The 25,659-nt window shown below is 34.7% G+C and overlaps 1 protein-coding gene across 1 annotated transcript in view; it reads left to right on the forward strand.

The window, feature by feature from the left end:
- LOC106833131 (protein eyes shut homolog) overlaps positions 1-25,659 on the forward strand; it is a 319,291-nt gene that overhangs the window by 156,686 nt on the left and 136,946 nt on the right. Inside the window, exons 3-4 of the mRNA XM_070514628.1 lie at positions 19,159-20,110; positions 23,679-23,792. Coding sequence (XP_070370729.1) covers positions 19,330-20,110; positions 23,679-23,792 — 895 coding nt within the window. The 5' untranslated portion in view covers positions 19,159-19,329. The remainder of the gene's footprint in view (positions 1-19,158; positions 20,111-23,678; positions 23,793-25,659) is intronic.

Genomic DNA, 25,659 nt, shown 5'->3' on the forward strand with positions numbered 1-25,659 from the left:
CATCTAAAGTAGATCCAATGTATTTGGATTGTCATAGGTATCTGACTGGTCTCCCTGAGGAGCAGTGTGATATCAGGACTCAGAATCTGATTATTGCTACTGGTAAGTCAGGCACAGACCAGTGGAAATAATTCTATCAGTCCTGATGAGAAGCAGTCTATATTGTTAGGCCCATGCATAGCCTCCATTCCTGTCACCAAGACGTTCATGACCGTCATATGCTAATAATACTGGAGTGATCTGGAGAGAAGCTGGAAAACTTCTAATGGATGTATCATCCATTCTCTTGGAAGTTATGGTTAAGTATAGTGCTCAAGGTTCTGTCCATTGAAAGGATTTCTGTTCACCATTGTCCCTGTAGGGTCATCGTTTGTGGAACTGTAATGAAGAAGTCCATTTCTGGATAGTGCTATCACAAGGCAACCCATATGTGAGTCATACCCAATTATTTTCCTCTACTATGAATTAGTCATACAGAGACTCCCATTGTGGCTGCAACGTGAGTTAAGGAAGAGGCTCCAGGGAAGCAAAGGAGGCGATGTGGGAGTCTGCCATCTATAATGCCTTCCAGACCTCCTTGAGTCTGACCAGAGTGTACCAGCACTATCCCAGAATAGAGTGCCCCTGAGACTGCCCAACCTCAAGCCTTCACATATCTAAGAACACCCACTCATTGAGAGTCACTCTGTCCCATCACCTGGCGCTTAGTTTTCACTACAGTCCAGTAGCAGACATGGAAATTTTTTAAGCATTGAGAAAGACAAAATGGCATGTCCTTTCTCTAGAAATCTAAGGGCATATCTATATGGGTTTACCAAAGACTCCACACATTCCTATTTCAGCAGACTCCTGTAGCTTCGTAAACTATGATGAGTCATTTGGGCTGAGTGTCAGGGGAACTTGAACAGCCACCTGGATTTTATGCAATGCCCTTTCTTCATTGAGATTGCCCTCAGTCCCCAAATGAGCAGCCTTTTAAGTCAAATGACAAATAGGTTGAATCAATGTTTCGAAATGTTTGCTACTTACAAATCCAAAGAGACCCGTCAAGTGATATGCATTATGAATAGCGATGAGAGCTGAGAAGAGTAATGACATTTTTACCAGAAAAGGTTCCAGGATGCCTCAGATCAATGGACTGCCCCAAAATGTCACTAATAGTTGGCCCCTGAATCTTCATGCTTTTTCTCCCACTCTCTGTCATGTACATAATTATTAGAACATTTAGGACAATTGCCATGTCTTTATCAGCAGTCTAATTAACGGGATATAATGTATGAATGGACCAGAGTGCTCTCTTCTGGAATGCCGACATGATCAAGATTTCCAAAGACTACTTAGTGAGCTAAATCAGGAGTCCTGAAGCAAGACTGTAAGGATACACTGTTGTCCACGTCACACAATGAGAACTGGTCTATTATAGACAGAGATCGTAGGTCAATAATGTTTGTATTGTGCTAGAATTAGAAGGCAAACCTTAGAAGTCACCAAGTTGAACTTAACATTCAGTGTAATAATTTCTTTTATACCATCCTTGAGATATGATCATTCAACCTCTTTTAGTAAGCTTCCTGTGTTGGAGAATTTACTCTCTATTAATACTGACTGTCCCTGATTTATCCCTATAATTGCTACCCATCTGCCATCTAGCCATATATAAACCTATTGAAGAAGATCTTTTAGGACAGGCCTATTCTTGGGGCTTGATGTATCACATGACAGCAACAAGTGTTATTTTTTTCCTCCTGTTATATCTGAGGATTCCATTTACATTTAGTTTTACACATAATTCCCAGGACATAATCAGCAATCAAACTAAATATTGAGATGATTTTGAAAGTTAAAGTGTGATATCTTAGACTTTGATTTTCATGTTTTGTTGTTTTCAGAAACATTGCATGTAAATGTTACACTAAATTTTTCATAACTCGAAGATCTAGGGAAAAGTTAAAAAATAGGATTACTGATAGAATGTGAAAAGTTCACTTATCGAAAATTTCAGAATTCATTAGATTTTACAGCACATCTGCACAAAAGGTGTTAAAAATATGTGAGAATACAAGGAAAGATAAAATTAAATGAAATCCATATTCAATAGTCTTCAGAGAAGATTGGGTTATTTATATGGCATACGCAAATAGATAATAAAAATTAGCATATATTTTGGAGACAAAGAGATAGAAATTGTTAAAATATACGTGTTTGCATGTGTTTTGAGACATATATAAGCATGTTTATTTCAAAACTTAAGACCAATCCCCACAAAATTCTTTCACTAATTTCTCATTTAATTCATAGTCGTAAAGATGTTCTCCTGTTATGGAGCAATATATAATTTCTCACAGCAGTTAGAATAGGTAGATTTTTATTTTCACTTTACCAGAAAATTACTCTATAAGCATCAGATGAATAATTCAAGTATAATAAAATCTAAAGCTGAGATGGTATATTTATACTTTCTAATTCATGAGTGTTTTTGAGTAAATTTTGAGAAAAAGTACAAAATAGAATTAAGATTTGATAGAATGATTATAAATTTTATAACTCTCATATTTTTTAAAGAAAAGACCCACAGGAAACTTGAAGATAAATTTTCCCCAAATTCTGGAAAATAAACTCATTTAATGACTAAGAAATGAGTAAAATTATCATTTATTCACTTATTTTGTTGGCTATTTATAAAATCACAAAAAAATTTATTGGAAAATTATTTTTGATGAGAGAATTTCTGGCTAAAGAGGAGTTAGTCACAACATGCATCCTTGTACGTTTCATGCCCTCATATAAAAATGGACGCAAGTAATTATGCTAATTTCAAAGGTAGAAGACTAAAAGAATAGAACATATAAAATGGTTAGGATAGAGCTTGATGCCGATTAAACCCTTAATAAAATGTTAACTCTTATTCTGATATCTTTAAGAAATTATTGAATGAATATTACTATAGTTAAAATTACTCTGCAACATGATTATTTTCTCCTATTTGTATCTGTGAATCTGGTGAGGGATGGTATATGATGGATAATATAGGCGGTACTGTCAAAGTTAGGGAACAATTTCCCAGAAATGGTGACCTGAAGGTGACTAGTGCATTAGAGTGGTTTTGAGTGGTTTTGAGTCATCAGTTTATCACATACAAGCTATATGATCTTGGATGAGTTATTTGATCTTTCTGCCACCAATTTTGCTCATATTTAAATTGGAAAAAATAATGTCCCCTTGGAAAACTGAAATAACAGTTAAAAACAAGTTGCCTAATCTAGTTTATGGCATGTGGTTTCCACAATACATAGCAAATTATAAAAAGTTTGCCTAGGGGATTGTGTGATAAAGCACACGGAGAAACATATAGATGAAAGATGAAACAATCGAATAGAAGGTTAGGTTGTTAATTCTAGGTCATAGAATGGTGAATATTTAAGTCCAATTTTCCATACTCTGAAAGTACTCTTCCTGTCTCTCCAGAAGACCCTTAATAGTAAGGCACGTTAGTCAGCGTTTGCCTTATTAAAGTGTTCTGAATATAAGAGACAACTGCAACTATCACACATACACACACACACCCTCACAAACACATGCAATAAGCATGCATTAAGAAGTTAATAATTTTCTCTGGTTTAAAATAGAATTATTTACATAGTAGTTAGAGGAAAATTTCTGTCTAGTAGATAAAAATATCACATACCATTAGTAGGAAAATAAGCAGGTGTGTTATTTTCCTATAGCTCTTTTAAGTAATGTAATGCATAATGTATTCTTATTGCAAAAAAATAAAAATAAAAGAAGCATAGTCTAGTTACTGTTTGTCAATTTCCATGCTTGACTGCCAGAATGCAATTGTAATCTTTGTAGGTGGGAAGTTAAAAACATATCCTTCAGGAATTGGTAAGAAAGTGTTTCTTACTCACAAATAAAAACATTAGCTTTAAAGTATTTTGAATACAGTCAAAGAATGTTCTGAAGTTCAGCCTCAGAGAGGCAAATGGAGAAGAGCATGCCTCTCATTAAATATTGTTTGCACCATATTTCTCAACGAAATAAAGAAACTACTAAATGAAATAATTGCCTTGAAGAATACTATTTGACAATTAAAGGGCATAAGTTTCTAAGTTAACAACACCAAGAACAGACATGCACACCAGACAAACACCTTGTGCTGGTCCATCTAAATGAATGACACATGACACTCTTCAAGTCTTATCATTGAAAATTTTAGAACATCGGAGATAAAGATTTGTGAGAGAAAAATAAACCAAGAAAAAGGTCAGATACAAAGGATTGGAAATAGGAATTATATTGCTTTCTGTCAAAAAAAAAAAAAAGAGAAGGAAATGAAGTAATGCTTTTTCTGTAGGAAAATTATCTTCAATCCAGCACTCTACCCTCAGTCAAAAAATATTAATCAAACGTGAATCTAATGATATTTCTGATATTTGAGGTTTTGAAAATGTGTCTCCTATTCACCCTTGCTGAGAGACCAATTGGAAAATGTTCTCCACAAAAATGAGGGCTCATATTGGGAAATAATATGTGTGCTCCAGGAAACAAGGATCCAGCAGAGAAGTATAGGCAGAAAGATACGAATAGGAAGTTCCAGAAGGACAGCTGGGCTTCCATCTGGAAGAAGTCAGTCCAGATTGCAGAGATCCAAGACGGAAGTCTACAGGGGGGAAACAAACAAGCAAACAAAAAAGATATTTCTTGCTGCATTGTCCTACTGACAGGGGTTTTATACTCAGCTCAAGAACTTTGAGAAAAATTAATAAATTGGGCATCACCAAATTAATATATGCTTTGTAAAAGATATTCCTGAGAGAATGAAAATTTAAGCCACAGACTAGGAGAAGATATTTGCACATCATATATCTAGTGGAGGATTTGTATTTCAAAAACGTAAAGCACTCGCAAAATTCAATAATAAGAAATCAAACAGCGCTATTAAGAGTAGGCAAAAGGTTTAACAGATACTTCACCAAAGAACACATGTACGTAACAAATAAGCATTGAAAAGATGCTCAAGATTATTAAGTAAGTAAAACCACAATAAGATATGTGTTAGAACTATTAAAATTTAAAAAACTGCTCATACCAAATGTTGGAGATGATTGGGAATCCCAGAAATTGCTGATGGAAATGTATGATGGTAAAATAACTTGGAGAAGTTTGGCCATTTCTCAAAAAGTTAAACATGCATCAACTATATGACTCATCCATTTCACTTTTTGGTATTCAGATCAGTGATCAATAAAAATATATATGCACACAAAGACTGGAACTTGACTATTTATGGCAGCTTTGTTTGAAACAGACAATACCTGCAAACCCCACCAATGCTGATTAACTGGTGAATGGATGCATACATGGTGGTATATCTATATAAGGGAATACTACTCATTAGAGCTACTCATGGTGGAAGTATACAAAATCCTGTCATTGCATGATAGACAACCACTAACATATCTGAAAATTCAGTGAAAAATCAGTAAAATTCAATGTAGACTTCAGGTTAATTTTCTGACATATGAAGAACTTAGAAATTGTCATTCCCCTCTTTACAGCAAGATAAAGCTGAACAAAATGAAAATTGATGACTTTTCTTGGACTCACCAGAAAACTGAGTTTGCAGTGCTAACTGTGACCCTGAAATCTGAAGAGATAGGTGAATAGAAAGAGTCATAGCAGAGGTCTCTTACTTACAGCAGAAACCACTGAAGGCATAAACTGATAGGAACATTTAAATGGTAATTTCAATGAATTGCTGAAACCGACTGTCGTCTAGAATGAGGAAAAACTCCTGGAAGCCACAGTCTTATTTGGGCCCCATACTCTTGTGGGCTTCATCTTCGGGATACCTACCAAGTTCTTACTGTAAAAATCTGAGGATGATCCTCATGGGACCCAGACAAGGAGAGGGAAGAGAAATCCTTTTGAAATAAACCCAAACCTTCTTAATAACAAAGGCCTCCTCTCCAGGGGGAAAGTTTTACCAGAGTCTTGTCCCAGAACTATAGGGAAAGACATTCCTCACATCCCAGCCACCTCTAGCCTTCCTTTCTCAGCTGAGAGGAGGAAATTAAACAAGAATCATTTGTGGAGGCCACAGGATAGAGACACAGACCCATTAAAGGATTGAGATTTAACTGGGAGTTTGTAGAATTTTTTGCCCTCTTTTACACCTTGGCACGTAACCAACAGGACTCCAATAGCATATTTCATCTAAGGAGCTACAAGATGCAGACGTTCTATGTAGAAGAGAACTTAGCAAAGTCCAAAGTCAAGAGGGAAGACATAAACAAAGACACTGAAGGAATTTGAAGCTATTGGCACCAATTGATCAGTACAGCAAACACTAAATAAAGCGATTAACATAGATCCTCACACTAAATGCCCACTTACTCAGTTCCATGACCAATACAATATGTTTGGGTTTCAACAAAAAATGGCAAGTCCTGTCAAAGGCAAGAAAGAAAACAATCTGAAGAGGTAAAGCAAGCATCAGCACCACTCTGCTGTTGTAATTATTAAAATTAAAAGTAGCTATGACTACTGAGTTAAGAGGTCTAATGGAAAAAGAAGAAAGAATTCAAGAACAGATGGGTAATGTAATCAGACAGACGGTAAAGAAAGAATCAAAAAGAAATTCTAGAAATAAAAAAAATGTAACAGAAATAAAGAATGATGACTTTGATGGCTTCATTTAAACTGGACACAACTGAAAAGCTGAAGAGAGATCAGTGAGCATGAAAATATATCAATAGAAACTTCCCAAATTAAAATGCAAAGAGAAAACAATGAAAAAAAAAGAGCAAAATATCAAAGAACTATAAGACAATTTCAAAAGGTGTAATGTGTGTTTTGGAATATCAGAAAGAGAAGAAAGAGAGAACAAAACTGAAGAAATATTTGAGGAAATAATGGCTGAGAACTTTCCAAACCACCTATCCAGGCACCTCAGAGAACACCATGCAAAATAAATACTAAAATCAAAGAAACCTCTCTCTAGGCATTGTCATATTCAAACTGCAGAAAATGACAGAAAAGGGAATTTTGAATGAAGTAAGGAGGCAAAAATAGCACACAACCCTTGCCTGTAGAGGAACAAGGATAAGAATAACAGTTTATCAACAGAAACTACGCAAATAAGAGCAGAGTGCCATGACATATCTAAAGTGTTAAAAGAAAAAAATCCTGCTAACCTAGAATTCTATACCCAGTGAAATTATACTTTAAAGGTAAAAAACAAAGACTTTCTCAGAAACTAAGGGAATTCAGTGCACACAAACCTGCCATGTGAGAAACAATAGAAAGAAGTTTATTGGAGAGAGCAAAGTGATATGGGTCAGAAACTCAGATATATACAAAGAAAGGAAGAGAAGTGGAGAAGGAATAAATAAAGGTAAAATAAAATCCCTTTTTTTTCTTATTCTTAATTGATCTAAAAATAACTGTTCAAAGTAATAATAGTAACAATATATTGGGTGATTATGGCATATTGATAAGTGAAATGAATGACAGCAATGTCACAAGAGACAATAGGGAGAAAATGAGAATATTCTGTTTAAGGTACAGGGCTACATATGAAAAATACTCTTACTTAAAGGTGGAATTGGATTAGTGAAAACAGTATATGTAAATGGTAGGGCAATCAATAAAAATTTATTACAAAAAGTATAATTCACATACTAAAAGATGAGATAAAATGTTATATAAAATACCCAGATAATACCAGAGCATATTGAAAAACAGGCCTCTGGAAATGAATGAAATACAGTTACAAAAAGGAGCTTATCAGAGTGAAGAATAACAAAACAAGACTCATCTATATGTTGCCTACAAGGAACCCACTTTAAGTGTAAAGACTCAGATAGGTTACCAGAGATGGGAACACATATCCTACATTACTACAAATCAAAAGAAAGCTGGGGTAGCCAGATTAATTACAGATAGAGCAGTCTTTAGAACAAGGGAAATTATCAGAGATAAAGAGGGATACTAACTGATAATAAAGGAGTCAATTCTCCAGGAGGACATAACTATCTTTAATGTGTCTGCACCTAATAAGTCTGTCAAAATATTAGGGCAATAACTGATAAAACTGATTGGAGAAAGACAAAATCCACTATTATCACTGGAGATATCAAATACCCCTGTCAGTAACTGATAAGTCGAACAGGCAGAAACCTAATAAAGATACGGTTGACCATTTCAGCACTATCAATCAGCTTGATCTAATTAGCGTTTACAGAATACCCTGTCCAACAACAGGACACATTCTTCTCGACTATTCATGGAACATTCAGCAAGATAGACCACATCCAAGGATGTAAAACATACCTGAACAAATTTAAAAGAATGAAATCATGCAAAGTATATACCCTCAGGCCACAATGGAATGGGACTAGAATTCAGTATGAGAAATATCGCTGGAAAATGTACAAATATTTAAAAATTTAACAATTCACTTTTAAATAACAGTTTGGTCAAAGAAATCTCAAGAAAATTTCAAAAATATTTTGAACTAAATGAAAAGGAAAATGAAACTTATCAAACTTTGTGAGATGCAGCAAAAGCAGTGCACAGAGGAAAATGTATAAGCATTAAATGCATATATTAGAGAAAGGGAAAGATCAATAATCAATAACTTAAGCTTCCACCTTAGGACACTAGATAAGGAAGAGCAATTTCAGCCTAAATGAACAAAAGAAAAGAAATAATAAAAATTAGAGCAGACATCAATACAATTAAAAACAGGAAAACAAGAGACAAAATCAACAAAAGCAAAACTTTATTCTTTGAAAGGCCCGTAAAACTGATAAAGACTCTAGGCAAGCTAGCCAAGAGAGAGGACACAAATTACTAACAGCATAAATGAAACAGGGGTCAACATTATTGTTCTTATCTACATTGAAAGGATAATAAAAGGGTACTAAAAACAACTTTATGGCCCAATACTTGATAAGTTAGTTGAAATGAACCAATACCTTGAAAGACATAAACTCTCAGGACTCATGTAAGAAGACAGAACTAATCTGAATTGGTGCATATCTGTTAAAGAAATTGAATCAGTAATTAATGCCCTTCCTCAGAATAAATCTTCAGGCCCAGGTGATTTCACTGGCGAATTCTTCCGACTATTCAGGAAAGAAATGGTGCCAGTTCTTTATAATCTCTTCCAGACAATAGAAGCAGAAGGAACACTTTCTAGCACCTCTCTGACCAGTATTAACCTAATTCCAAAACTAGACAAAGACATTAAAATAAAGGAAAAGACCTACTAATCTCTCTCATGTACATAGGCACAAAATTCTCAAAAAAATATTAGCTATGTGAATTAAACAACAAATAAAAATAATTGTACACCATGAAAAATTGACATTTATTCTGCATCTGCAAGGCTGGTTCTACATTTTCAAGTTAATTGGTATAATCCACTATATCAACAGACTGAAGGAGAAAGATCAAATGATTACATCAATTGACAGAAAAACCATTTGACAAAATCGAACAGCTAATCATGATAAAAACTCGGAGAAAGCTAGAAATACAGGGGAAAATCCTCCATTTGATAAAGAACATCTAAAAAAAACCTTCAGTCAATGTCAGAACAAAACCTTCATTAAACCTACTTTAATGGTGAAAACTGAGATACTTTCCTCCTACGATCAGGAACAAGACAAGAATGTTCTCTCATCATTCCTATTCAGTATGTACTGGAATTCCTAGTTAGTGCAATTGGACAAGAAAAGCAAGTAGAAGGAATGCAGATTGATAAGGAGGAAATAAAACTGTCTCTATTCCTACCCTCAAAATTTCTTAGAGCTAATAAATGTCTATAGCATAGTCCCAGATACACATTAACATGTAAAAGTGAATTGCTTTCCTATGTAACAGCAGTGAACAATTAATATTTAAAAGAAAAAAAATGACATTTGTAATAGCACAACAAAACATAATTGGATATAAATCTGTGAAAATATTTACAGACCTAGATACATAAAGTTATAAACTCTGATGAAAAAAATTTTAAATGCTATAAATAAATGGAGAAATGTTCCCTTTTCATTGTTTGGGAGCCTCAGAATAGTTCAGATGTCAGTTCTTCCCCATTTGTTCCAAAGTTTCGGCAGAATCCCAGTCAAAATCACAGAAAACTATTTTGTTGATATTGACAACCTGGTTCTAAAGTGTGGAGAGGCAAGAGACTAGAACAGCCACAATACTGAAGAAGAAAAAAGTTGGAGGATTCACTCTACCTGATTTCAAGATGCAAAATACAATTCTAAAAGCATGGTTAATGAAAAAAAGAAAATTTAGACTTTATTGAAACTAAACCCTTCTGCTCTGCAAGTGACATTGTTAAGAAAGTGAAAAGACAGGGAAAATATTGGCAAAACGCTTATCTGATAAAGGTTTTGTGTCTAAATATTTAAAAAAACTCTTAAAACTTAACAATAATAAAATGAAAGACCCAAATTTAAAAATATACGTAAGATCTGAACAGACAACTCACCAAGGAAGATATACAGATAGCAAATAAGCATATGAAAAAGTGTTCAACGTTATTTGTCATTAGGAATTTCAAAATTCAAGCTACAATGAGATACCACTAAACACCTATTAGAATGTTTAAAATCCAAGGAACTTACAATGCAACTGATGGCAAGGATGTGGAATAATGGAAACTCTCATTCATTGCTGGTAGGAATGAAAAATGGTAACACCACTTTGGAAAAGAGTTTGGCAGTTTTTTTTTTTTTTTATAAAACTAAACATATTCTTATCATATTCCAAACAATACAGGATGAAAATGGAGGGAGAAAAAAAAGAAGAGTAACTTTAAAGTGGAGAAACCTGACAATTACCAGCTCAAGCTGGATCACCAATGTAAATATGAGCAGTGACTAGTCATACTGATGCTATGTACCCTCAATATGGATGTGATGAAAATGGCACTTTGCTTCTGTGGTCTTCCCCCCCAAACATACTCCTCCAGTCTAACTATGAGAAGGACATCAGACAAATTTCAGTTGAAGGGTGTTCTACAAAATACTTGACCAGTTCTCTTAAAAAATGTCAAGGTCATCAAAAACAAGGCAAGTTTGAGAAGTTATCACAACCAAGAGCCTAAAGAGATAGGACTACTCTATGTAACGTGGTAACCTGGAGGGGATCCTGGAAAAGAAAAAGAACATAAGGTGAAAGCTAAGGAAATCTGAACAAGGTGTAGACATTAAGTAAAGTTGATTAACTAATGTTGGCTCATTAATTGTGACAAATGTATCACACTAATCTCAGATAAAAAATGGGGAAGCCTGGGTAATGTGATATATGTAAGAACACTGCATTCTTCCTCATAATTCTGTAGATCTAAAACCCTCTGGAATTTAAAAAACCTCTCTATTTAAAAAGTATGTACATGTAATTTGGCAACGTAGAAGTAACTTCTTGAAAAAATAGATTAAAAAAATTGAATATACATTCTATGAGGAGTTGGACAGAACAAGTGATGATTTTTAGAGCAGAGAGCTGATTTCACTTTATAAGTTTCTCATGAAATATCATTTTAATGATTTAAATGATTCTATTTCTTTAACTTTAGTAATAATAAAATAAAATTTTAATAAAGATTAATAAATTTGAAAATGTCCAAGAAAATCATTTAGTCTATATTTTTGTCACTTTTAATAGATCATACTTTATCTTGGGTAGGTTTGGGTCACTTAGAATAAGCTGCTGTCTGTTTCATCTTTTCTGTTTGCTGTGTCCGTATGTTTTAATTCCTTCCTTTTAACTTTCACATCTTTACATTTAATTTCTTTCTTTTTTTTTCCCAGCATCTTTATTGTGACTCCTCCTAGTCTCCCATTTCTTGACTGAAGTTCACTCTCTCTTTAATTTCCTTAAAACACGTAAGAAATGTGAGTCATCTTGAGTTTTCTCTATGACAATATTTTTTTTCTTTTTGCGTAAATTACATTGCAAGTAGAATGACTTCTCTAGTTTGAGAATGAACGTCCCAAATTCTGTATAGTTCTGTTTTGGCTTTCAAAACTGTAATTTACAAGTTTTATTTTAACATATGAGGTGGGAATATTACAAACAAGATTTTCTTGATTTTACATTTTCCAGTCTAGATCTGAAATAACTAAAGGAAGGGCTCTGTCCAGGCCAGTGACATTGTTCACCAAAGCCACTAATTCCTTACTTGTCTTGACATTCAGATTCTCAAAGAATGTGGGCTTCCAGCATATTGCGCAAGACTTAAAAATCATTTATTTGAGGCCTCAGCAAGGGATAATTATATCTCTAGCAGATACTAAAAGATGTAGGAAGGTCTAACACTTCTATGGCATTTAACATTTCTGAGGAATAAATTTTAAAAAGCGAGGAGCAGTACTTGAAATGGGAAAAATAGGTCCTACTCTCAAAACATTTTTGGCTGTAGGTCTCATACAGTCTCTGACATTTCATATATTTTAGTGATGTAAATTTCAATGGAAGATCACTATTTTAACAGAGAACATTTTTTAAAAATTTTTATGGAAACTGAAATGTATAGACAATGGAAAGGAAGTTTCACCTAATTTGAAAAAAACTATAAGATAATATTCTGAATTAAATGTGGGGAGAAAGGAAGTCTAAATGAAATCATAATTTATTCAAATTTTTATTTTATGGAAACATTTCTCTTTCCTCAAAGCGAGCAATCATGTTGGGAAAGATATGGTGCTGTTATATCATCACTTTCTGTTTAACGTTAATGTTTTCAATCTCTAGATAATGGCAATCTTGCTGAGGTGATATTTTTAAAGTAAGATTAGAGCATTACTAAATAATTTCTGATTTCTTAGACTGTACTCTGGTATGTCAACAATAATCTCTATGCTTTTGCACAATGTCATATATGAAATGAAATGTTTTGATAAAGTTTAACCACAAGATATAGAAAAGCTAATATAAAGTCCATAATAGTAATTAAAATGATAGCCTTTAAAATGGTGACTCCTTTATATTGTATGTTCAGTTAGTTACCAAGCATCACTAGTTCTTCTCTTGAATTAAAACACAAGGATTTTTTATTCCATTCCCATTACCATTTTGGACCCAGATATTATATACTAACTAAATTATGGCAAGCGTAATTTAGATAGTTTCCTCAAATGTAGTTTTTCTTCATTGAACTATAATTCATTCTGGAAAAACATATGATCTCAGCCAAGAGATAGGACATATGATCTTGAAAGAGGTAAATAATGAAAGCTTGATGTAATCATTTAAATTCTCGTTTTAATCATCTACAAAATGGGAATAAAAATAATGATCCTATTATGTTCTGATTACTTAGACTGATTGAAGGCTACACACACACACACACACACACACACACACGGACGCACACAGATATGCTGATACAAATGTAATTAATTTTCTAGTCTAGGTTACTTACAGAAAATCTATTTTAATTCACAGAAGGTGAACTGTGTTTCTTATAATATAAGTACTCTTTAATAGCAGCCATTGAAAAATTTTGAAGGCTACTCATTGAGCATGTAGAGTTAAAAGGAAAATAGTTTTACAATAATAACAGACTAAATTTAATTCCTGGCCATTTCAGTATGTAAAATAGTATCATAAAATTATATATTTATAAGTAAATGAGAATGAGGAAAAAAAACCTCTGAGCTTAATCCACCCCTAAACCTCATCCCATGACACTCTCCATTCCTAAACTCATCCTTGAAACATGCTGTCTCCTGGCCCATTCCATCTCCTAACACCACTGACCCCCACACATTCCCTATATTCACTCCATTCTTGACTTCTTTAGCTTACAATAATAGAAAGGTGAACGATAGAAGTAAAAGGATTTTCAGGGAATAGAATGAAGATACATTTTTGCACATTATTTTATGTTAAGCATTTGGAGACATATCACAATGTGAAGACACATGGGGAGGGGTACCCAAGCTAGAGTTTTGAGCTCGAACAAAGCTTTCTGTAGGAAATGATGTCTCAAGTCAGATTTTAATTCCACTTTGCTGACTTCTCTATTCACTCTCCTTTCTTTCGTAGACATTGTTTTACAGAATTTTTACACTGGATTTTTCTTTTCCTTAACTCCTGTAAACCCACTGTCTCATTCTAATCATTCTATTGCTATGGCATCAATTAAACTGCATTGTAATCATCAAATGTAGTAAATTCACTTCATAATTTATATAAGTACCAGCTCTGCAAAAATTCTAGAAACTTTTTCCTCTGTTGTTTTCCTTAACAGAATGCAAGGTTGTTTTGAGATTTGTTTTCTCCCCTATCTCTCGAACATTAATGTTCTTCAGGATTCTGTTTGTCAGCTTTCACCCGAACCCCTTTGTTTAATCTCATGTCCTATTAGTAACCCTGTTTTGAATATTCTTCTTCCTAAATTGGCTGTCTCTTCCTCATTACTTCTGTCTCAGCTCTAATTTTAAAATTTACAATTTTTGCCCTTTTCTGGACTCCCTGCTAGAATTTTCATCTTCCTTGCTGCTGGCAGCTATATTGACATTTCTAAAGTACATTTTCATTCCCTTCCCACAATTTCAATACAATATGTGGTATCCAAAATGTGTTGTGCACTCTCTAGTGGTCAGGCACAAATCATTAGGATTTTTGTGTCTGTTCATTTTATCTCCTACGTTTCTAATTTTCATTTTGGATATGTTCTATGAAGTATAATATATAATTTATAAGAATAAAAAGCTGTTGTTGTGGAGGTCGTACTTTGCAATGTGGTGAAAAATGAAAAAGATCACTAGTATACAGAATGAACCACAAACTCCTTAAAAACTTCCACAGTTCATGATATTATGTATTGAGCACCATGCAAATGAATCACATACGATTTCTTTCAGCCTAACTCAGCTATCTTTTATTGAATTCCCGTTATAATCCAAACAGTATTATTCCTGCATTGTATTCAAATCATTCTTTGTTCATATAAAACTTATTTGTTTGAATCTATTTTCTTATTTTTTAAAGGAGGTCATTTAAGACGATTTGTATATGTGAATAAGAGAAGTGTTCTCCATGTTTTGTTAACTATGGAATATAGGTTGGGCTTTATTTGTTAGAATAACCTAACTACAAAACTAATATAAAAGTGATACAGCTCATATCATCTGAAATTTCTCAGTAGGTTTTCCTGTGAAATATTATCCTGGTAGCATCGCTGCCAAGTGATGTTATGGTTACAATTATGTACAATGCTTTGAATGTCTCCATCATAGCCCCTAGACTTCTAGACTTCTTGACTCAAAAATTTATAAGATGGCAATGTCTCATGGGATGAAAAAGATTCCTAATTTCAACTCTTAAACATACTGTGAACATATGTATGTGCTTAGAAGTGAGCAGAATGTCATCTGACTTGCTACTTTGATTTGAAGGGCGTCTTTATAAATGAACTGAGTCACATGCCATTATATTTACTTTTGAGTCCAAATTACTTCTCCTTATTCAAATGTATCCATACTTTATGTTTATATTAATCTCTTTTGTAATAAAACTCAAAGTATTTTGTATTTAGCATATATAGATGCAAATTGACCTCATAGAGATTTTTCTGGGTTTTTTTTTTTTGGCTTCTATTTTCATTTACTGAAATTTTCCTCAGATATAAATGCAATGCATCAAGTCACTTTCTCTTAGAAAATATCAATGTGCAATAATTAGGGGCCCAGTGAATTCTGAGAAGCACAGGATTAGCCCCGCAGTAATGCGAGCTCACAGCTGCAGCGAATCTAAAAATGTCACACAGACATCCTTCTGCTTCCATGCAAATGAAATTGGTTTCCTAGCATTTACACATGGAAAGAAATTGCTGCCTGTGTTTGTTTAAACCCATTTACTACTTAATTTTTTATTGTATCTTTTTCAACTAGGCTACTGGGAAAATAATGCACCTGTGCAGGTTGATACTACCGTAAATTTGGGATTTACAGCCACAAAAGTATTTCAGTATTGCTTAGTGATTCTCCTGTTTTTTCCTAATTAACATATTCTCACATTTTCCTCATGGTTTATTTCACATCTTGTCCATTCCACTCTTTCTTCCAAACCTACTATCTCCGTCAATCACTTCCTATTTCATAGAGAAAATAGAAGATCCCACAAGATAAATTCCTCAACTCTCTGCCACCAAAGTTGCAACCTCAATAGCCTACAGCAATCTTCCCTCCTTCCTCCCCTTCTGTGCTGTATCCATTGCCACGTATCTTCTTCCATATTGCCGTATTATCTCCCTCTGTGTCCTTTGCTCATGATTTAAACAAGATCAAGTCTTTCCCATTTTATTTTATTTTATTTTGAAGAAGGTTAGCCCTGAGCTAACATCTGCCGCCAATCCTCCTCTTTTTGTTGAGGAAGATTGTCCCTGAGCTAACATCTGTGCCCATCTTCCTCTACTTTATACATGGGATGCCTGCCACGGAATGGCTTGATAAGCAGTGTGTAGGTCTTCACTCAGGATCTGAATTGGCAAACCCCGGCCACCGAAGCAGAGCATGCAAACTTAACCACTATTCTACCAAGCCCAGCCCCAAGTCTTTCCCATTTTAAAACATCCTTCCAACAACTTTACATATTGAAATATAAAAATATGTAATTGATATGATCAGATTTTGAATTCCAGCCCAGCTTTCTCTCCTGTGCTCATATGTGTCTATACTATTGATGTCCAGCTACTTCTACAAGAAAATCGCTGCGGGGCACTGCAAATTCAGTGTCTGCATAAGTGATTCTGACATCCCCCTCGCCCTTGCCATCTTGTTTCTGTACCTGCTTCTCTTGGGTTTTTCTTTCTCCTTAGGTCAGCAGCTTGAAGACGTTGTCATTCTAATTTAAGTATTTCTGGGCTCCACCAATGTTGCTATATTTCTGCTGCCACTGTATGAATCCGGCCATTACTGTTGTTTTACCAGATTAGTGCTACTCACTCCTCCACAAATGTCTCGGCTCCCCCAATTGTACCCACCAATACATCCTCACCCTGCAACTAAACTGATGTCATTGAAGTAAAATTCACTCTTGTTAATCTCCTATATAAAATCTTCCACAGGCTCTCCATTGCCCTCAGACAGAATGTGAGCAACTTTACTGGCAATGCCTGCCCCTTCTTGATGTAATCTCTCTGTAAATCGAGAGCTTATATTTTATCATAATTTCTTTTCCCTCTGCGTTTAGAAGCTTGGCTTCTCTTACTTCTTCAAAGGTATCTAGTGTCACACTCATCTCAAAATCTTTACATGGAGGTTTTCTCCTGGAATACGCCTCCGTTGGCAATTTTCCCAGATGATTCCATTTCGTTGTCCAAGTTTATTCTTGTCTCCTCTTAAATGTCCCTGCTACCTGATCTCACAGTGCTCTCGACTATTCTTTTCATAGCGATTTGATGATCTTGCTTGCCTAATAATTCTCTCTCCTTCATTAAGCTCTTAGTTCTTTACCTGATACCTTATTTCACTTGGTCATTGATGAATCCCCAGTACCTAGCATATTACCCTGCACATAGATTGGGATCAAATATGCTTCTTTAAAGCACCTTTAAGCCTTAGCAAAATTGTTAATTTAAATCCTGTGTTTTGTATTATGATAAACATATTTGAAATGAAAATGATCATACATAACTTTTGAGTCTAAGTAAGTTGTAATTTTACCTTCTCATTGCATATTAAGGTAATACATTACTTATATGAATTATCTTTTATAGAGTTATAATGTCCACAATTGAATTTTCAAAGAAGTAATTTATAACTCAAGTTTAATTTCTACATGCTCTAGAATAGCCATTAAGAAATTAGATTTACCATAAATATTTGATATGAGTTAAATTAATTACATCACATAACAGCATAGAACCATTTATTTTCACAATATCTAATTGATAATCAAGGTATAGTAGGAAATGCTGGGATTTTGAATCTGACAAACCTGAATTTTAACTCGAGATATTCCACTTACCTGCTGAGTGAAACAAGCACTACCTTTTATAGAATGATTTGTATGTGCTTACGTAGTCGAATTCAATCTTCGATACTATATTGTTAATTCAATACTACTATGTTAATTTCTCTATATTAATATATTTACTATATTCTTACATATGTGAGAGGGAGGGAATTAAAACCCATGTGGCCAAAGAATGCAGGATGAATAAATAACATAACCGAGATCCAAAGAGCATGTTTTCCCATCGTACCATTTATCTTCTCAGAATTTGAATTTTGTTGTAAGGATTACAGTTTATTTGTTAATCAGGTAGTAGAGGTATTTACAGAGAGAAAACCCTCAATGAATGGTAGTTACTATTTTTTTAAATGGGTCAATATATTAAATCTCAAAATCCCTATTTAGTTTCTTACCCTCTGGGAGTAATGGTGCCTTCCAACAGGATTGATTCCCTGACCTCTCCTTTCACACCAGTGCTGAGTGATGAAACAAAAAGTCACCACATGCTACTTCTATTTATCATCCTTTCATTACACCATCTTACGCTTGCTTTTCCAACTTTGCTCTCCACCCTCCCACCATTCCTGTAGAAGCTGGGTGAAGACTCATTCTAAGTTTAGTTGTTTATACAACAGAATTTTCTATGAGTCTTTTACAAATGTGGGAGCTCCCACCTCCTGGATTAGAGGAACATGATCTGTCACCAGCAGGCACCTTAAGGCTTATGTTTGTATGAAAATATTACATGAACATTATATTTAAGACATTTTTATTCTTATTTTATGAATGATGCTTTCAAGGTGTTTTTCTAAAACTAATCAGAGAGTAATACTTATATTTGAAGAAAATTAAAACCATCTGTAAAAGAGGGATCTTGACTATGGGTGTGTTTCAGTTATGTTGAAGCTTGATATAAAGAAAACATACAAAAGGCTGAAGTAAGGTGCTGGTTTAATTATGTAAAGATACCAGAACTTTTCAGAAGCAGGTGATTATCGAGGGAAGGATGAGATGCAATATATCTTCCCCACATTTTTCCTGGCCTTGTTTCACAAAGAAGGTGCCCAACTGCTGCTGACACAATCCTTGCAGAAAACAGCTAAGAATTTTCTCTATCCTTAAGTAATTTAGGAAAAACTTCACTAACAATGTGTTTTTTTCTGTTTGAAGGAATATTTAAACAGTTGAACTCTACTGTTTCTTGATCACAAGCCACTGTCATCAAATCCACTTGCACTTTGGGAATAGGAAAAAAATCAGTTCCGTCTGAACAAAATCACTGCTTGGAAATCTCCAGCAATACTGAAAGCCCATTTTGCAGCAATTCTTTATGACACTTTCATGATAGACTGTAAAATACAATTGCCAAAAATGACTAACAAATCAGTTATGCTTCTGAGCCTGGTGGTTCTTCACAGCACAGTTATAAATGGAAAAATGACATGTAAGTGGCAATTGGTGGAGGAATGGCATACACAACCCTCATCGTATGTGGTGAATTGGACACTGTCGGAAAACATCTGCACGGACTTCTATGGAGATTGCTGGTTTGGGGATGTAAATACTAAAATGAGCCCTTTAGGCAATCAAGTTGTTCCCCAGATTTGCCCTTTGCAAATTCAATTAGGAGACATTCTTGTAATTTCTTCTGAACCATCTCTTCAGTCTCCAGAAATAAATTTGATGAATGTTTCTGAAGCATCGTTCATTGACTGTGTGCAAAATGCCACAACTGAAGATCAGTTACTTTTTGGTTGCAAACTGAAAGGAATGCACACTGTGAATTCTCAGTGGCTGAGTGTTGGGACACATTATTTTATCACAGTAATGGCAAATGGTCCATCGCTTTGTCAACTGGGACTTCGACTAAATGTGACTGTGAAAGAGCAGTTCTGCCAGGAACCTCTGCATTCAGAATTTTGCTCTGGGCATGGGAAATGTCTTTCTGAAGTTTGGAGCAAGGTATACAGCTGCCATTGTCAGCCTCCATTTTCTGGAAAATACTGCCAGGAAGTTGATGCATGTTCTCATAAACCATGTGAAAATAATGGCAGTTGCATTAATAAAAGAGGAAAATGGAATAAGCAAGGATATGAATGTATCTGTCACCCACCATTTACAGGTAAGATTGTTTTTAAGAATTATGTAATTCTATTAAAATAGAAAAATAAACTGAATTTTTAAACTGTTACTTAACAAAAAACAAGCTACATTTTTAAAAGTCTTACAGATTTTTTAGAATGGGCTAAATTTGGATCCTGGACATATAAAAATCCTATCAGGCATTCTCTAAAAGAGTTTTTCTGCTTATTTAAAGAGAGTTTCTTAAAAACACATGTGTTTTATCCTGAAATACCTATTTTCACTCTTAATGTCTCATATATTAAAAAGTAAAATGATCAGGATAATATTATTCATTGCATGAAATTCACGGGCATGTGATATTTGGGTTCAACAGTTCTGGGTGATAATGTGGAAATGAAGTATGGATCTGAGGAGAGGAAGGTAAGGAACCATTCGCTTGTGGGGAAGCTTGAAGTTGTTGGAGAAAGCTGGAGAGGAAAAGATCATTGTAAGCCAAAAGCAGTGTTCTTACTGGATGTTGTAGTGGCACCTATAACATGATTGACAGATAGTGACAAGGAAGGAAAGAGCGTGATAGAATGAATAACTGGTTATAATAAGCTAAATGAGAGGCAATGATGAGGAAAGGTTGTAAAAGGGAGATATTTGGTGACTGGATGAAGCCAGAAGAAGGGCAATTTAGAAACAATGTAAACTGTATTACCTGAGGCTAAAGTGAGGATTTAAGGGAAAGTAAGCTATCTCTACTTGAAAGTTTACTAGGGAATTTGGGTCATCAGCAGAAAGTGAAGAGAAACATTGAGAAATGCAAGGAATATTTAAAGTTTGGGAACTTATGAAAGGCTTTCTTTTAATAAGCGTTCCAGAGACTCGGCATGGAGAGTTCCAAGGTAATAGGCGAGGCAACAATGAGCTAACAAAGGAAGTACTTGACGTGGTTTGCAATGACAGTACGGGAAAACAGATAACAGGTTGGTAGCATATTTTGGTCATGAAGGAGGAAGGAGTGTGAGCAGCAGACATGACTAGAGCAGATCAGGCTCAGGGATGTAACTTTTGCTGGGCAGGCTTGGGGGATTCACCAAGGTTTTTCTTCCATGTGCCTTGGAAGACCCCATTGGAGGCAAGTTTGAGGAGGCTTTCTGGTAAAATGTAGTGAATAACTCAATAAGCCATTGTGGGCTCTAAAATTGACCTAAGCCAATCTTTTTATTCTTTTTTTTTTTTGAGGAAGCGTAGTCCTGAGCTAACATCCCTGTCCATCTTCCTCTGTTTTATATGTGGGACACCTGCCACAGCATGGCTTGACAACTGGTGCCATGTCCGCACCCGGGATTGGAATCGGGGAACCCCGGGTCACTGAAGGCAAACATGCGAACTTAACTACTACGCCATTGAGCCAGCCCCTAAACCAATCTTTTAAGGAGTAATTTTAAATTCTATAGTAAGGAGGTACCAAGACTACTTCAGAAGTTAATCCCAGCAAAATCCACCGAATATCCTCTCTCTATAACTGGGAACAAATTCTCATTTGATTTTACTGGCATTAGTGATAAAAGATGAGTTACCTCACTCATCCAGTAGTATATCAGGTGACTAAAATTAGCACCTCAGTGAAAAAGGAAAAGCACTCAAATTGCTGATTTGGGATGAATGAAAACCCATTTAATTGAGAGCTCCTAAAGCATACATTTTAACTTCTCCAAAGAATTCTAAAGAATATTTGAACGGAAAATTTACGCCATCTATCAGAATATTACTTGGTGTATATGTAATCGTATACTGTGGAATATCATTTCAATGGTTTTACTCCAACTGCGTAGAGTGGTTTGTTTCTTACCCAATGTTTGTTTGCTTATTTATTAGAAACACAGCCATAGGCAATTTAAACCCTTAAATTTTAAATGCCATAAAAGTACCTAATATTACTTATTTATTTTTTAAAACACAGTATATACCATTATGCCACTTTAATTATAATTACTTCAATTTTAAATCTCAGAAGATACAGAAATATGTAGAATTGCCAAAGAAATTGAGAATGTTCACTGTATTCATTTGCTAGTGCGGCCAAAAGAGGTACCACAGTTTGAGTGTCTTCAACAACAGAAATTTATTTCCTCAGAGTTCTAAGGTCTAAAAGTTTGAGATGGAGGTATTGGCAGGGTTGGCTTCTTCTGAAGCCTCTCTCCTTGGTCCAGAGATGACCGTTTCCTCCTGAGTCTTCATATCATCTTCCCTCAGTATGTGTTTGTGTGTCCAAGCTTCCTCTTCTTATAAGGACATCAGTCACATTTGATTAACACCCTGCCTGATGACTTCATTCAACCTCTCTAAAGACCTTGTCTACAAATATGGTCACACTCTGAGATCCTGAGGTTTAGGATTTCAACGTATGAATTTTGGGAGTCACAATTTGTCCCATTACACTTATTGAAATTGAAATAGGACATAACCTATGGCACATTCTACTCTTAATTTAGTTTTTGAGTATGGAAATATTTTAACATACAATTATATGGACATATTTTCATTGTGTTGGGGGTTGTTTGGAGGTACAAGAAGGAAGAAGTGTTCTGTGTTAGTGAACAGGGATGTCAGTCTGTAAGGAATTTGAAAGGCATCAATGATATTGGCAAAATCTGCTTACAAATTAAATTAAAATTCAATTAGAGTGGGAGGGCAGGCCTATTGCCAAGTCATGTACAGATGTTTTGTAGTAATGTGCCCACTTACCATGCCCTGGAATTTTCTAGGCACATTCTTCTATGGAGGATATTTTGAGGTGATTAACTGCATAGGAAAATATGCTCTGCAAAGTTATGGTATGTGATATAGTAGGACCGTGATAGTTTGTGTAAGAGGGATTTGGAAAATGTGATATAGCAGCAAGGGCAAGAACATGTAGAACTTAGAAGTTTGTGCATAGCTTCTGAGAATCCAAGCAGCTTTTTCTTTTTTTTTTCTCTCATAATTTTAGATTTTTATTTTATTTTACTGTGGAAAGAACACTTAATATGAGATCTGCCCTCTTAACAAAATTTTAAGTGTACAATATATTATTGCTGATGTCAGGTGCAATGTTGTACAGCAGACCTCTACAGCTTATTCATCTTGCTTAACTGAAACTGTGCCCTGGTTCATCCTTGTGTTTTCCTTTTTGGATTGTTGCCTTGGCCAGGTAGTAGGGCTAAGACACTATATACATTTCAATGTATTGTAGACTACCACTGCAATGCTACCACTGTGTGTTGAAGAACTGGTATCTACATGTATTAATATTATCTATTGTCAAAACATGATTATAAATTCAAATTATCATGCAAAGTAACCAAACTCAAATATCAGTAATCAGAAAGATATTTTAATATTATGGGATCATAAGACAGAGAAACTGATGTTAAATTTATTGAAATTAATTTTTGTTTCTATTTAAATAGATCATTATGCAGCACTATTTCTTAATTAGAATTACATTTTCTCAAAATTTTTATATTATTCCTTATTAAAGAATTTGGGGAAAATTGATGACCATAATTAACTATTAATAAACAATGTAAATACTTTAATCTACTTGAAAAAATAATTTTCTTTCATTTTTATAGGCATAAATTGTTCAGAAATAATTGACCAATGTCAACCATACGTCTGTTTCCATGGGAATTACAGCAATATTACCACAAATAGTTTCATTTGTGAATGTGATGAACCATTTTCAGGTAAAAAATGCACTTGTATGTATACATGCATGTGATTTTAATTTTGTCTTATTTCAAATTCAAATTGAAATGTTTAACTTATTACTGAATAATACAATTTTAGCAGTTCTGTACTCTGACCTTTTTTATGGATAAATTTAATAAACAAACTTGGTTAACAATTAAATGATTATTCTGCTACATATTTCATAATATAAGAAGAGTTTGGACACCAGTGACAAGCTTTTCCACCAGGATAAAATGTCTTTTATTCGTTAGTACTAAAATATTTTTAGAAATAGTGCACATTTTGCACATAATTTGCATAAATTATATGTAACTTATTTCCTTAAGTAACACATCGTTACAGACAAATCCCCTTTCATGAAAAGTCAAAAATTTTTATTTCTTCTCAAATGAATTTAAAGATGTGAAATAAAATCATTGTTTAACCCAATAGCTTCTTAACTATTGATTAAACGTATAAACCACGAAAATGTGTTTAAACCATTCCCATCTCATCTTTGAGCTCTTGTGCAGTTTCCCATTTTCTGGAAAATATATCTGACCATCAGTATACCTGTTCCTCTTCAAAATGTCTCTAGGCATGGCATCTGCAGCCACAATTAGACACCTAAAGACTCCTTTTGTGGGAGTGAAACAAAAGATGTATGTCTCCCAAATAGCAGAGAATGGTAATATCTCCAGGAGTGTCTCTTGCAGGTGCTTCCAGCTAACTGAGTTGAGGGAGATTTGAAATTTTGGTTGAGTACAGCAGCAGCCACTGCTGCACAGGAAGAGGGGTTGGCACAATACAGGCAGTAAGAACTCCGACAACTGTCTTCAAGGATATCTTTTCAGGTCTTTTTTTCCCTCAAGTCTTTTATTACCTTGAGATAGGTTATGAGTTGAAAGATGTTTTACAATATCGCATCCTATCCTGTATATGTATAGAGGTCACATAATTTATCTTCCAAACAATGGCATTTTTGAGCAAAAGAGGTAGTTCAAAGCAGTTACAATTGAATAATATTTGAAATATTTATTTATTGACTAAAAATTGGCTTCATTAAATAGGCAACATATGAAGTATTTACAAAAATAGATGGAATTTCATATTTGGCTTACCAACCCCTGATTTATACCACAGAATAAGCAACCAAACCTCTACAGCAAAAACATATAGACAACTCCTTATAAACACTATGACAGGACCGTGTGGCTTCAATTTTTCTCTCATATAAAACATAGACATCACTCATCATTTCCTGTGGTTCCCACTGACCCAGCTTACTTGCAGTCAAGCATCTTTCTGCTCACAGGGAAGTATTATCAAATCCTTCTCCTGCTGCCAAGTGAAAAAAGAACAAGTTAGCTATTTGTAGCTGCTTGGATCTTCAAAATCTACAAGCTGCCTTTAAATGAGAGATATTGTATTCTTTCCTTCTGGAAAGGACTGAGAAAAGAGGGATAGATTATCACTGGTGACTCACTAGTTTGTTCTTACATTAAAATAATATACTGCTTATGTATCTGTCATACTTCTAGAAAAGACCATGGTACAATTTAAAGTACAAAGTGGAGATCTGTCAAACCCATCCCAGTTTATTTATTTATTTTTATATTTTGGTAAGGAAGATAGTCCCTGAGCTAAACACCTGTTGCCAACCTTCCTCTTTTTGCTTGAGGAAGATTGTTGCTGAGCTAACATCTGTGCCAGTCTTCCTCGTTTTGTATGTGGGCCACCTCCACAGCATGGATTGACGTGTGGTGTATTGGCCTGCACCTGGAATCTGAACCTGCAAACCCCAGGCCCCTGAAGTAGAGTGTGTGAACTTAACCACTACTTCACTGGGCTGGCCCTCATCCTAATTTACTTTAATGTAAC

Source organism: Equus asinus, chromosome 8, assembly GCF_041296235.1.
Source record: "Equus asinus isolate D_3611 breed Donkey chromosome 8, EquAss-T2T_v2, whole genome shotgun sequence".
Taxonomy (NCBI): Eukaryota; Metazoa; Chordata; class Mammalia; order Perissodactyla; family Equidae; genus Equus; species Equus asinus.